The 14550-nt window shown below is 46.6% G+C and overlaps 1 protein-coding gene and 1 long non-coding RNA gene across 3 annotated transcripts in view; one reads left to right on the top strand and one right to left on the bottom strand.

The window, feature by feature from the left end:
* PIK3R3 (phosphoinositide-3-kinase regulatory subunit 3) overlaps positions 1-14550 on the top strand; it is a 77492-nt gene that overhangs the window by 41299 nt on the left and 21643 nt on the right. Inside the window, exon 1 of one of the 2 annotated variants that reach the window (XM_064720375.1) lies at positions 4027-4214. The exons of the other annotated variant lie outside the window; for it this stretch is intronic. Coding sequence (XP_064576445.1) covers positions 4109-4214 — 106 coding nt within the window. The 5' untranslated portion in view covers positions 4027-4108. Of the gene's footprint in view, positions 1-4026; positions 4215-14550 lie in introns of those variants that run through there. 2 annotated transcript variants of the gene reach the window in all.
* On the bottom strand, positions 2158-2752 carry LOC135451302 (uncharacterized). Its single transcript, XR_010441268.1, has 2 exons — positions 2532-2752; positions 2158-2422 (listed from the first exon to the last, which is right to left on the bottom strand). It is a non-coding gene; the product is annotated as an uncharacterized LOC135451302 (long non-coding RNA).

Below are 14550 nucleotides of genomic sequence, written 5' to 3'. Positions count from 1 at the left end.
GTTGTCCTTGCTGATGTCAACACAGTTCTGCCTTCTCCAAGCTTCCCTCCAGCAGGCCCTGAGCTCATGCTAATAGTGCAGCTAATATCTGGATCTAGGGAGTGTTCAGGAGTCTCCTGCCTGCCCCAAAAGTCTCTCATCCTTTTCATGCATTTGGCTGGCAGCACTGTGGATCCAGCCCCCTCCCTCTTGCAGCCCTCCAACTATAAAAGCCTGTTGTGGCCTACATTCAGCTGTCGGATATCACATTATCATGGCTCGGCAAAGAGGAAACCAAGCAGTTTGGCACAAATGGCTTTTCTGTGTTCAGTCTGCTCCAGTGCAGGTCTGTTCAGCTCCTCCTGAAGCACATGGAAGCGCTCAAAACTTCAATATTTAATCTTGCCTTGAAATGCAAATTGTCAGATCCAAGGAAAGGAAAGTGAGCAAATGCACAGCCATCAACACGGGATGTTGGGATGCTGGGAAGGCAGCAGGCACTGGGCTCACTTCTTGTCTTTCAGCCGTAGTGTGGGGCACCAGGTCCTCTCCTCCAGCACTTTGACCCCTGCTCAGGCACTGACAAATCACCATTACTTTGTTTCAGTGTTTGAATGTAGCTTTTCCCATCTTGGGGTGATGTGTTGGGTTTGCATGGCCAGGTTTTGGCAGTGGGAGCGCTCCCAGACCTGGAGCATCCCCGAGCCCTCGGCGTGCTCCCGGTTTTGTCTCTGCTTTCCAATGCTCAGACCTTGTGCCTGCGGGAGAGGCACAGGCAGAGGGGCTTTAGCAGTGTGTTAGGCAGCAGATGTGCCTCCCTCTCCCCCTGGGCACACACATGCACACCATGCTCATCCCTGGTGCAGGGCAGGCAGTGTGGTAGGAAAGGGAGCACCCCCTATGTGTGTTTTGGGAGCCAAGCAATCTTGGGTAAATTATAAGCACAGTTTTGAGAAATAAAAACACATTAATATTCTGTTCTCTCAAGGCATTATCCTACTGTTTACCATTACACACAATCCTCTGCCTTAAATTGCATCTTTGATTAAAGCAGCAATGAGAGAAACCAGTGCTAATAACAAAATGTATTCTGCTTTAAATCACTAAAGTGAAAACATCAATAAGCTGTAACCATCGGTGCCGCCATGAAAATGAAGGCAGCCACCATGGGAAACAGCAAGGATGAAATCCACTTTGCCAGCATAAAAGCCAAGTAATTAGGTCTTATGTGGGTGGAACTTATAATGAGGTGCAGGAAGGGGGAAAATGAATTTCAACCTCAGTCTGCCTCCTTCCCCCTCTCTGCCACAGCTGCTAATCTAAGTTTGGGGGCTGCCATAGGGACCACAGCCCCAGTTTTTAGCTCCGCAGGGCCTGCAAAGCAGCATCCACTTCATGTCTGACCCTTGTGGGATCCCCCACACCTTGCCAGTGGGCAGCTGATGGCTTGGGCACAAAGCACGATGTTAAATTTCACTGGGGGAGCCAGCTGTGCTTCCAAAGAGACCATTTCCCTTTGAAGAAGCTGGAGCTGATACGTGGTATCAGCTCAATAATTTAATTTAAAAATTAGAAAAAGGAATCATATCTGGTTATCGTGGATTAATCAGAGTTTGTGGATGGGTTTATAAAATTAATTTATGTACAGTGAGTGACTTGAATCAAAGCCCTGTGCTCTTCTGCAGCCATCCATCCCTCAAGGAGCTCTGTTCCTGGAGCAGGCTGCTCTAAATTGCTTGCTGTGGAAGCTGTGATACATCAGCAAACTTCAGATCTTCCCTCACACTCTTCCATCGGGTACAACCTTTCAGTTATTCAATGTCGCAGTCACCCTAAGGTTCAGCCAAGCCAGGAGGGTGTTTTCAGGAGCTAATGCCAGAGCAGGACAAATTATTCGTCACTTGCTCTTCTATGCTTTGAAGTGCAAATAAAGCAGACAACTTCAGTGCTGGGTTTTCCAACCTTCCCTGAGATTTCCACAGCAGATCAAGGTGTTGTCCACCCTTGTGCCTCCGACACTGGTCGGGAGTCTCGGGAAAGGACTTTTCCTTAATTTCTCAGCAGCAGCCTTTCTCTAAGGATGCTTCGCCGCGCCAAAAGCGAGGCTGAGTGCCGAGCTGGCTGCACTCCTGCCTCCCGCCGGTGCCTGCGGGCTGTGGCTGCCCATCGCGATGCGGCTGCCAGGCAGGCTGAGCTTCCATTTCGGCTGTGTTTGCAGCCCAGACTTATCCCAAACCTGGTGACAGACAGACACCCAGTTTGGTGCCTTTTCCTGTGGTTTTTGGTTTTGGGTGGTTTTTTTGGGTGGTTTTTTTTTTTTTTCCCCGCTGGTTATGTCACTCGAAAGCGCGTCGGGTTTTGCTCGTGGGTCACACTGTTAGTTACGGTGCCCTCGGAGATGGACAGGTTATTACGTACATTACGTGGCTCACACAGCAGGGCCCTGCAGAGGAGGGAGGGGAGCCAGTGTTTGGTCAGTGTTTGTGGCCAGTGCAGCGGCTGAGGGCTCAGCCAGGCCAGGCTCCCACCGGGGATGTGACCAGCGGCTCTACCTGTGCGCGGGTCTCCCTCATCCCCACACGGCGGCCGGCCCGAGCTGCAGGGTGCCAGGTAGCCCCGGCGCTGCGGCGCACCGGCTCGGGGCGGGGGCAGCCCCGCCGGCGGTGTGAGCAGAAGGAGTTTCCCCAGGGCCAGCGCTGGGGCCGGCGGTGTCGGGGAGCTGCGGGGCCGGGTGCGGGGCCGGGATGCACGGTCGGGATGCACGGCCGGTCACCCCGCGCCCCCCGAACCCCGCTCTCGCCTCAGCACTCGCCTTCCTTTGTCCCGCTTAGTAACCGGCGCTGGCGGCCAATCGCCATCGAGCCGGCCGGCCCCGCCGCGCGCTGATTGGCTGGGCCGCCCGCAGCCCTCTGCCAATCCCGGCGCTCGCTGCTCCCTCAGACAAAGGCAGCAGCTCTGGCAACTGCGCTCCGCTCCCCCCGCCCCCCGCGCGTGCTCCGCGGCAGCGGCCCCTTGGCGGCCGGCCAGCCAGGGGACATACCACCGCCACTGCACGCCTCAGCACAGGGGGGGCACTGCGAAAGAGCGTCCAGAAAAGTGGCGAAAGCGAGCCGGATAAAAGCCAGAAAAGAGGGGAAGCAGACTTTTGTTCTATGCTAAGATTTCTATTTGGGTCTGCCTCGTCAGTGCGAAGAAGCACGTTTACTCTTTATGTGTTTTTTTTTTTTTTTTTTATCCACCCCTTCTCTCCGCCTCGTGGAAGCGCCCGCACACACACACCCCTGTTCACCTCCAAGGGGTTAAAGAGCCGGCGCGAAGCCCCGCCCCCCTGGCGCCGGGGGGGCGTGGCCCGGTCCCCGGCAAGAGGCGGGTGGCGGCGGCCGGGCCCCTCAGAGCCGCTTAAAATGTCACCGTGCGCGGCCGCCCCGAGCCCGGTCCCGCCGCCCGCCGCAACCGCCGCCCGCCGCCCCGCGCCGCCAGCAGGGCACGGCGGGCCCCGCCGCGGGCCGCCCGCCCGCCGCTGAGCCCCGCGCAGCCAGCCCCGCCGGCGCGCTCCGCTCCGCACCGCGGGCACAGCGCCGCCCGCCCCGCTCGGGCTCCGCGCCCGCCCGTATTGTTGCCCGCCGCCGCTGCCTCCTTTCTCGTCCTCCGCCGGCGGAAAGAATTCATCCAGAGACTGAAATCGCCCCTTTTTATCCGCTCTTCCCACCATCTCCCGGCTTTCCTGTGGGGAGCTTGTTTGGCTGGTGTTTTAAAAATACCCTGAAAACGGCGATTTTTAGAAAGAATTCAGGAAAGTGGCTTTCCTGTGGAAAGGTGTCTTTTTTAACAAAAAGAAGCACTCTCTCTATATATATTATTATATATATTGCTATCTACCTTTAGTTCCTGTAGGGCAGCTGCTGAGGTGACTTGCGTGGAGGCTTTTTTTTTTTTAGTTGAATTTTGCAATTTTAAATCTTTTTTAGAAGTGTTATTTTACAGCGAGGTGAATTCTTCTCGGCTTTTTTTTTTTCCTTTTTTTTTTTTTTTTTTTTTTTTTATCCCTCCCATTATTTTCCCACCTCTCGATTAAAAGCCGAGCTATCCAACCTCTCATTTCTAACCCTGCCGGGACTTGGCTGTCGCGATGTACAACACATTGTGGGATATGGACCGCGATGACACGGACTGGAGGGAAGTGATGATGCCCTATTCCACTGAGCTGATATTTTACATTGAAATGGACCCTCCAGGTAGGGAGCCGAAGCCTGCGAGCTGGCCCCGCACCCCTGGCAGCGGGTCGGGGGCTGCCGTCCATCCCTGCCCTCCCTCCTCCTGCTGACTTTTTCCCTTTTAAAATAAAAGGAGAGGGGGAGGGGGGGGGGGTGAAAATTAATATCTGTAGTTAAACTTTGTGTAAACTTCCCAGGGACTTGAGCTCGCTGTCTCCTGGGCAAAAGTATTTTAATACTGGGGTTTTTTTCGTGGGGGAGGTGGGAGGAGAAGAGCAATTTATGGTGCCTTTTGGGAGATGGAAGGAGGCAGGAGGAGGGGAGCTGCTCGCAGCCCCTCTCCCGTGTCTCCTTTTTTGAAAACCTTTATTGAAAAGCGTATTTTTCGGCTGTATTCGCTCCTAGAGGAGCGCTTTTATTATCCTCTTCACCTGTGTGCCTTTATGTGCCTGTAACACTTTGATGGTGGTGATTTACCCACCTCCATTCAGTTCCAGTTTAATCGCTTTTACAGTCTCCAAGACCCTTTTCTCCGCAGCTCTCTTCCAGCAGTGACAGATGAGGTGTGTGCTGTCGCTGGGTTTTGGTGATGGGGGGATAATACTTGGGAACGGGCTGGAATCCACCCCTGGAGGCACAGTTACTTTGATAGCACTTAATAACCTTGTTCAAAAGGATTTGGTTCACTTTTTCTTCCCTCCCCCCTCCATGGATTGCTAGTGCTGAAAATGGGGAAATGCATTATCCCTTGCTTGCCTGAAGTTTTTAGATGGGGCAGAAAGTTTCTTTTGTGTCTGAAGAGGGAGGGAAGGCTTGTGAGGAGGAGAGGTTGAGTCTTTCTGTGGTAAATGAATTAAAGTAAGCATAAATGGGTACTGGTGAAACTGTATCTATACCTGTGAGAGTCAAACAGGCTGAAGCAGTGAGGTAATTGAAGGGCCTTTATCTTCTCAGGTCTCTGATCTGTACAGCCAGAAGGTACAGTAAAATAGCCACCAAAAGTCTTAGCCAGCAGAGAAATTGATAGCAAATAAGTAATTCCAAGTGCTGTCTTTTATGGGGCACGTACTTTCAGAGTGTGCTTTTCAACCTGTGCCTGAATCGTGGCATGTATCTGCAAGTGTGGTTTATTCTCTTTGTTTCAGCACAGTGAGCTGTATTTTTTCTCTCTGGAGGTATGTGGTACTTTAATTAAAACAGGAGGAGGTGATCATCCTCAGATTTTTGGATCTCAAGGACCTGTACTTCCTTCTTTTGGTAATTCTGGCACTTGAAAAATTGGACAGATCTCTCATACACACAGCACTGGCCACTACTCATTAAATTCTTGCATAGCTGACGCTACCTATTTTTAGATGTTACTCCTGAAAGCCTAAAGTTCAGTCAAATCACTTTGCTTCTGTGAATTTCAAAGGCTATCTTTCTTGTAAATGCTTTTGATTTTTAACTATTCACGAGGTAAGTATTTGTGTGTGCTTGTATCAAATGAACAAAAACTCAAGTCCCATTGTAGGTGACTTAAAGCAATTAGTGTAGGGCTTTTATTACAAAAAAAAAAAAAAAAAAATAAAGCCCCTAGAATGGCTTAGTACAAGGAGGCTGCTTAAAGGGGCTGGACAAAATGAACTGGCTAGAAAACAACTTTCCAGTGTTTCTGCAAGAATTTGGCCATGCAAAATTCTCACAGAGCCTTTCAAAGTTTACATTAAGAAGCAGCTCTTCTATCATTAATAATGCCAATGCTTCCATCACTGGAGCCCTCTTGTCAGGGATCAAGGATCTGCACAGTCCAAACACCCGTTAGCAAAAGGACTTCATGTTACTGATCCCTGAAGTGTTCAGTAACTTTATCTTTCATATTTTTAAACTAGACGAGGCAGAGCTGGAAATGATGCATGGGATAATCCCCATGTGTATGTCCTGATTTCATAGAACTGCAACTTTTAAATTGCAGGGCCAGGGAGGGAGAGTGTGGTAGAGTGGGTTCTGCTTTCCCCCTGTCCAGAGGCGGGGTGGGAAGGCATTTTCTGCCCTGGGATGATAGGTCATCCCTAAGGGGAGTGTGGAGGAATTTATTTGGAAGGCTTAAACCCTCGGCGTGCCTTGGGATAAAGTCACCGCCTTTGCACCCGGTAACAACCAGAGCTCCACTTGGCCCGCTTCCAACAAAAATTTGTGAAGGTTTTTCGGTGCAGCGTGGCCGGAGCTCCTGGGAGGATGAGAGGTGGCGGCGCGGGGCGCCCCCAGAGCAGGGGTGTGGGGCAGCACCCTCGGAGCTGGGGTGCGCAGCAGCATCCCGAGCTGGGGTGTGCAGCCCCGCTGCCTCGGCAGCCCCCCAGAGCAGCGGTGTGAAGCATCCCGAGCAATGGTGTGCAGCGCCCTCAGAGCAGGGGTGTACAGCATCCCGAGCAGGGATGTGCAGCCCCGCTGCCTCGGCAGCCCCCCGGGAGCGGCGGTGTTCGGCCCCGCTGCCTCGGCAGCCGGAGCGCTCCTTTGTTCGCACAACTTGAGCCGAGACGTCCCCGCTTGTGTTTTGTGCCGCCGCAGCACCGGGCAGTGGCGGATCCCGGGAGCCGAGTGTCTGTGCTCACGCATGACTGCCCCTGATTACATTTTACTGCGTCTAAACTTGAGGCAGAAGACAAAAGCAAGGTGAGCATAATGTGCGGTGTCACCCGTAACCTCCGAGCCGAGGGTGGGGATACTGTTTCTCGTTAAGGGCCGGTAGACCTTTAATTTATCTTGGCAGGCCGTCTTAATACCCACCTTAGCCTTGCCCAATAATAATGCAGAAATAAAATCTGGTGATGGCAGGCAGCCTGCAGCGCAGCCGGAGCTTCTGTCAGGCCTCAGTGCACCTGCACCAGCTTATCAGTGTGCTTGTGTTTGCTGTTCGGGCTGTAGGTGTAAATGGATGTTCAGAGCAGTCCTGGAGCCTCTCTGCTACGAGGTTTGCTCTAAAGTTCAGAAATAAAAGTAATAACGCCTCTCATTATCAAATATCTCACTTTTTTCTCAACTCGAGCAGAGGCTATCCAGTAACAAGGAACTGCAAGCTTTCTGCTAGGCTTTAATCCATCCTAAACGTAGGAGTTGGGACAGTTATCCCAGACAGAGAGGTGTAACTAGGGATGCAGCTCTGCCAGCCTCACAAAGCAGAATTTAGAGCAGTACAACCAACACAGGCACCACAGTGGTGACAACCAGAAGGGTGACTCCTGTTACCTCATGCTTTTTCCTCCTGCTTACACTTAATTTTGCATTTATACATGCATCACTGGCATAAGGGAGGCTCTCTTTATGGCACATAATACTACATGCGACCAGAAACTTTCAGTATCTAAATACACAAATGGGCCCATCACTTGCATATAGCTAACATAACAGCTTCTCAACTTTCTAATATGGATTAAGTTAGAGTATTGTGGCTGTAGCAGCATCATGTGCTGGCTCTGGCATTAGGAAACTGTCAGGGGTTCACTCATATGTTTGTTGTTGCTGTGGGTCTTGCTATGTGAAAAGACAAGAAAATAGGTTCTGGGTTGAATTTAGTTTACTTGACAACATGGTTCAGGTCTGCAAAAACTTGTTTCTGCCAGAAGTTTCAGAACAGAGGATTTCAAATTGACTGCAAAAGTTACCAGAGTATCTAAAGCACAACTACCTATGCATTGCCTCACTTCTACTTAGAAGGGCTAAGTAAAGTCTTTCCTTCTGTAGATCTGGGATGCATTATCAGTTGTGTTGGTGATAAAATGTGTAATCACTGAATACATTTTGTCACAGTTGGATGAAAATCAGTAAGAGTGGTCCGCTGGGATTTCTAATACAGATGTCAGCAAAGATATTTGGCTCAACTACAAATTAGAGGTTAGTTTCCTTTGTGTGGGTTATGAAGAAAACCACAAGTTTAAGGCAGGCTTCCTAATGCAGAATGGGCTCTGCCTATGAACAGATAGTACAATAACTCTTTGACCTAAAGCTATATGGGAGCTACCTGTTTGAACCCTGAATTATGACTAACTACATTTATAATTTGATACAGCTGTCTTTTTCAAGAACAGCACTTTGCCTTGCCTCATGTGCTGTAACAATGTTGTTGCTACAAAATCTTTCAATATTTAAACAGGGGGAGCAATAATTTGTGGGCTACTTAGTTTAGGCAGCACTGCCAGTGTATGAGTAAGATAAGTATGCCAAGTATTCAAGGGAAAGGCTGTATTTATTCATTATAGTTTCTATTCTCACATATAATTTGACAACCTTTATTTTAGGGGAGCGATACTGTAATTGTAATTTGGAAAACACAGGGTTCTGAGCTCCAGGGCAGTGTTTACTGGGATTCCAGGTGTGCTGTGTCATTCTCAGTGTTACAGTGGAAACTGAATGTGGCTTCTCAAAGTGGGTTTGTGGTACACAGTAGCCAGATGTAGGTGAACACTTCTTGTCTATGCCTGACTAGTTTTCCAGTGGGAGAACAGATGCAAATTTGAATAGCACTGTCAGTGTTGTCCTTCAGCTTATCTGGCTCCAGAAGCTTATCAAAGAAAAGTTCTGTTCTTGCACATCTTAAATAAAAATAGTCCTCCTAGTGCACGTATTCAAAACAACAGCACTCTAGCTTCAACTGTCTTTTTTTGCAAATTAAAGTCTTGCAGGAAATTGTATTTCAAAAAAAGTATATGTTTGGGATTGAGAGTTTCCCTGTTACATAAGGGAAGTTTGTGCAGGCTGATTTGGGGTAGAGCAGGGAGTAAATAAGGCTCAGTCACTGTGTTCTGCATATCTGGGAAAATTGTTTGGATTGGAGTCTCAGCTTCTATGAGGGCAGTGGTGTGAAATGCTTCTATTCTTTTCTTGTTTCACCTAGAGTTCTCTACTGTCTTTTTTATTTAATGACTTCTGTAACCATTCTTTTATTTCTGCTTGCATTTTTAGGCTTGCTTTTGCATTCCTTGTATTTCATTTTCTTTTTGATGGCTCTAACTGTTAAAGAATATCACTCATCAGCTTTCAATTAAATACATGACCACAAAAAATAGCATCATTAATAGAAAGTGAAATGCTGTTTTGCTTAAGATGAGAGAGCCTGCCTTAAAAGGCTGGCATTTGTGTTTATTACTAAGTTTTCAGTTTATGTAGAAATAGCTGGGGAGGCAGAACTTGCTAAAAGGAGTTTTTCAGCTCTGTGTTCTTAAAGCTATAGGTTTATGCAAACTAAAACTCAAGGGAACATTCTGAGAATAAACTAAGCTCTTCAACATGTGTTTTTGCAGCAAATGTTATTTCTGCAATTGTTGTTACAAACAGTTTTGTGTATTGCATTATTCCTGTACCTGACAGGAGTTAATCACGGTGTTCCTTCTGTCTCACATGTTTAAAAGGAGAAGACTCTTCCTGGAGTTTTCTGTGGAGCTATTGCTTTCCCAAGCAGCAGAGCTGTCTGCTGTCTTTGCCATTGCCTACATGATTATCTTATTCCAGACTGAAGCTGTTTGTGCTTATCTTTGCTCTACAGCTTGGGAAAACAGAGGCAGAGCTGGTCATACACATCTGCACCCAGGACTGAACGCAGTTGGGTGCCTTACATCACCTCATGTTGGTTGTTTAGTGAGTCACTTTTTGGGCACAGAGCTAGAGGAGAATAAAGAATACTTTTATCAGCATGCCCTGTGTGTTTTAAAGCTTAGGCTTTATTATTGTCAGAAAGACTGTTAACTGTGTTGAAACAGTTTGCTGTAAAACTTCAGTCCCATTAACGCAGTAGGTATGTTCTAGCTGGATTTTTTTGAAAACTCATTTTTGTAAAGTAGGTTGCTGAGTAATGCTTAAGGAACAATCTCTGCTCATGTACTAAGTGCCCCTATGGAAATGAGTCAGATTGTCTTTTTTTCTTCTGCTTTTTATCTCATTTCTTCTGACAGGTTAAAGTCTGCACAATAGCTAAGTAAGCAAGAATTCATTTCTCCACATACTATTAACTACAGCAATGAGCTGGTGCTGGGTCCCCAAACTGTGAGGGGATGTAACTTCTTTAGAAGATATTTTCGTTGTCCTTCATGTTTGCTGTGTCCTCCACTCAACAGACAAAGATTCTGCAATGTTCCAGTGAATATATTCCAGTATCTTAAGTTTTTATAGTTCTGAAGAAAAGTGTCTGTACACAGGGAGCTTTACAAGGATTCATACAGTACAAAAAAAAAAAAAAGGCAAAAGTGCAGGTGGTGCCTCTTGTAGCCCTTTCCAAAAAGGACTCCAGCTGCCCTGCTGAACACCAACCAGCTGCCTGGTGAATCCTGATGCTGAAGCACAAAGGGCTCTGAAGCTTTCCTGTGGCTGAACAGGATCCAGGATCTTCCCTGGCTTTGAGTGCAGCAGCACACTCAAGATGGATGCCTTCCATCCAGAGCACTTTGAAAAAGGAGATGAAATACTTCAGCTGCTTCAGCCTGTGACTGCTTCCAGCATTCACCCAGGCTCTTCCAGTTTTTGTGATTTTAGTGGTAGTTCATAGGAATGTTACTTCTAAAAGCAGATATGCCTGAAGATGACAAATAGTTACCTAGAAATGGCTTCAAAAGCATCACATTTCTCTGCACAAAAATGTGTGAGTTTGGAAGAATTATAAAAATACCAATCCACTCCTTAATATTGTTTGTTCCTTTGCTACAGAATAACTTAACTTTTTGTTTGTTCGGTGTCACTTTGTGACTTTTGTACTTCAGTCAGTTTTCTCCTTCCAAACATAATCCTTTCCCTTTATTAATACTGCTTACTCTCTGTTAGTTTCTTCCTCTAACCCTTGAAAGAAGAATACTGGAGCCATTTTTTTAGGTTTTTACCTTCTGCAGCCTCATCCTAACTTTTTCTCTGGAGTTCCTAAAATCTGATGCTGCACACAATCATATTTTCTTTTGGAGGAATTCTTTCCTTCCTTGCTTGCCTCCCCTTAAAAACCCAAACAAAACCCCTGAAAGCACAGCTGCTGCAATGGAGTTCAAGAAAAATTGCTGTAATGGGGGGAATTTGTCTCACTGTTGATGTGTGGGGATTTTGAGTGTGAGCAGTAGGGCTTGCACTCAACATCTGTCCCAGGAAAATATCTTAGAGATAAAATGGATGAGAAGTTCATTGACAATATTGAACTCGTAAGCCTGTAAGTTGTCTGTTCCAACCTGAATTTGTACATTGCAATTGAATTTCCCAGGCTGTATTTCTGCCCTGTGTTCCAGTACTGCTGCTGCTCTGCCCTGTGCAGTTGTCCTGGGGACATTGTCAGAATCTCCATCCTTGTCCCTCAAGGAACTGCTCCCAAGTGTCTTTGGTGGTTTTGGCTTCATTGCCCTGGTTCATCTCCTGTTTCCAAGAGTGCTCTTGAAGGATACAAGGCGGTTGAATCAATGAGATGAGTGTTGAAGATCCTTTCAGTTTTGAAGGGTACAGTACAGTCTCACTGATAAGTTTTGGGGCAGTGAGAGAAGTCAAGCTGCTGCTCTGAAATGGATTTCATTAAAATACTTTGAAAATCACCATGTACTGAGTAAGGAGATTAAATCTGAGCATCAGCAATGGGCAGGCTTGACTCTTCCATGTCTGCTCTGAACCTCCCCTTCTGCTGTGGGATCCCCCCTGTGGATTGGGACTTCTGCCTCAGTAGAGCTCCCTTCAAGATCAAGCTTCTTAAAAAAGATGACTCATGACAAAGTGTACAACAGATTCCCTCTGAATACATTTTTTACCTGCAAATTTCTTCTGGAGTCTTGATTTAGAAATGCACCTTTTGATCTTGATTTACATGGCTCACTTTTAGCAATTTAGGTGGTGTTGAAATATTTGTGCTTTGGTAACTGGAAAATGGTTTGACGTAGCACAAGGACAGGTACTGTATGAGGAACAATTTTACATACTGCTCTGAAAGATTGGAGCTAGTGGTAAGCTGAAATAAAATGCTGCTTAGAGCAGCAAGAATCATATGCATTTGCAGCTGTATTATTATTTTTAAATAGCCTCTTGTGCAGCCAACTTCTCAGTAGCACCAGTTATTTCTGTGAACTGGATCCCCTGTGAAGTTTATACCTGACATGTGGATGGATGATTAGTCTTTGAAATACCTTGGGGAAACAGCCCTGAGCTGTTTTCATTTAAATTATTTATTATTTAAAATTAGTTATTATTTTAAAGATCTTTTTCTTTTGGCTTTGCTATGTCTCCTAGCCATAGCTGTCACTGCTGAGGCCTGACTTCATTCCCTCTCTTCTACAATGAAAAGCCAGTTCTTCATTCTCAATCACTGTATTTCTTGCCTTATTCTGAATTTTGTGTTTTCCTTGCTCTTGTAAAAAAATCTGATCCCGCATATTGAGCAAAGAGTGCTTTTAGTAGTGTTCTGAAGACTCTGCCTGTGGAGGAGTAGAAAACATTGCTGTGGTGTTTCTTCTGTGAAGGCAGATGAGGAGCTGCTTCACTCAGAAAGCAAAAGGAAACTCCTTGCACTTTACATTTACTTTTGCTGTATAGTCTTCTAGACCTGACATTTGATACTTTAAAGTACAATATTCTTGTTGAATAGCTGAAATCTTCATGGCAATAAAATGTCTGTCATGGACTTTCATCCAGAGTTGGCAAAAGCCTGGGCCTGCTGTTTATATAATAAAATTATTCCTTCCTTGAGCCGGGCATGTGACACTGGGTAGTGATAATCTTTGAGTGATGAAACATGACAAAAGTTCTAAAACCTCTCCAGTTCATTAAGAGTGTGCTAATTATGCCTGGTAGCTGAAAGAGGACTTATCCTTTTTATCCTCCTCATGTTAATTTTGGGACAGTCACCTCAACCCTGTTGATCATGGAACCTCTGACATTGCTGTAGCTCTGCAGCAGTCACACTGGGCTCTGGGTTGGAAGGAAAACTATTTTTCTTTGGGCAATGAAAATAATTGGGAAGCTGAGGGATTTTTGGCTTTGCACCTTCAAGCAAAGGCTGGAATGAAGGGGAGGAAGTCAAAGATCCCCATGTCCTTTATCTGACTGTGAACATCTTCCATTTCTTATGGAAGAGCCCATGAAGTAACAGGGCTTGCAAAGTAGTGAGAGATGCTTTTGAAATGCCCAAAGGAATACTGAATTTGATCCAGCCTCTTCACAGACTGTTGTTATCCCCTGTCCTGCAGGTGCCCCAGAGCAGATAATATTTAAACCTGTGCAGTAGCTGTGGATGCTCATGAGGAACAGAGTGCAGCAGAAGCCTGTTGGGTTGTAGGCGGTGATTGGGAGGTGTGGGAGAGGGCTGGATAGCTGGGGAGTTTTCAAACAAAACAGATCTTTATCAAAAAAGCCAATTAATAAAAACTGAAATATTTCTTAAAGGTGTCATTTTTTATGAAAGTTCATAGAAACATAAGCAAAGCTATAATGGGAATGTTTTCATTGGAAGCCTGCCTGGCCTTCTGCCAACTTGTCTGCTGTTTTCTGTAATGAGATATTGAAAGACTTCAATTCTTTGAATATGTCTTACTCCTTGGCATCTGGCCTATTTTGGGGGAGGAGGGTGAAAATGTGAGCATGCCTGAGGTTCTGTGGCCAGCAATAATTCCATCAAGGAGCTTCCTTCCCCATTCCCAGAGCAGCTCTCTGTGCACATTCGGTGCCCTTTGAGGAAGGGCAGCTCCAAAGGGCATCGGTGCTGAACCCTCTGCAGAGGGGTCTGGCAGAGGAGCTGAGCTGTGGAGCTGCCAGGATCACTCACCTGCCAGGGTGGGGAATCAGCTGCTGTCAGCAGGTGGGCACCACCCTCCTCTTTGCCAGCTGGAAAGCCTCTGCACAAGCCTGTGCCTTTTTCACAGATATCTTGGAGGGGTTCTCATGCAGCAGGGACAAGTACAGGACTCCTGAGGGAGAGAAAGATTTTGAGGCTTTGCCTGAACTGTGTTAGAGAAATTGAGAAGAGTGCTTAAGAAATTGAGTAAGACGGCAGAGAGCAGTTAAAGATTGGGGTGAATTTTTCTTTTCAACAAAGCTAGCCTACATTTTCATTCCAAGTCTTCATCTATGTCTCCAAAGGGAAAGCCCTTCTCTCCTCAAGGACTATGTCATTAAAATGTTAGCTGGCCTAACCGCAGATTACTTGCATGTTTCCATAGCAATGACACTTTGTAGAGCTTTATATTACAGTTTGCAGGGTATCTACTGTACATCAGCCTTTTTGAAGCTGAGTAACTGTCTTGGAAATCCTCTGATCTGTTTTCTGCTTGTCACAATGTAGAGAGAGTAGATTGAGAGCATCAGAAAGAAGGCTGGTAAACAGACCCATGAAAGTGCTGAGGGACTTAAAATTGACTTTATCAGAGTACTGGGTAGT

This window comes from Zonotrichia leucophrys, chromosome 8, assembly GCF_028769735.1.
Source record: "Zonotrichia leucophrys gambelii isolate GWCS_2022_RI chromosome 8, RI_Zleu_2.0, whole genome shotgun sequence".
In the NCBI taxonomy this organism is placed as follows: Eukaryota; Metazoa; Chordata; class Aves; order Passeriformes; family Passerellidae; genus Zonotrichia; species Zonotrichia leucophrys.
Note: the sequence above shows the minus strand (reverse complement) of the source record. Positions and strands in the feature narration are given on the sequence as shown.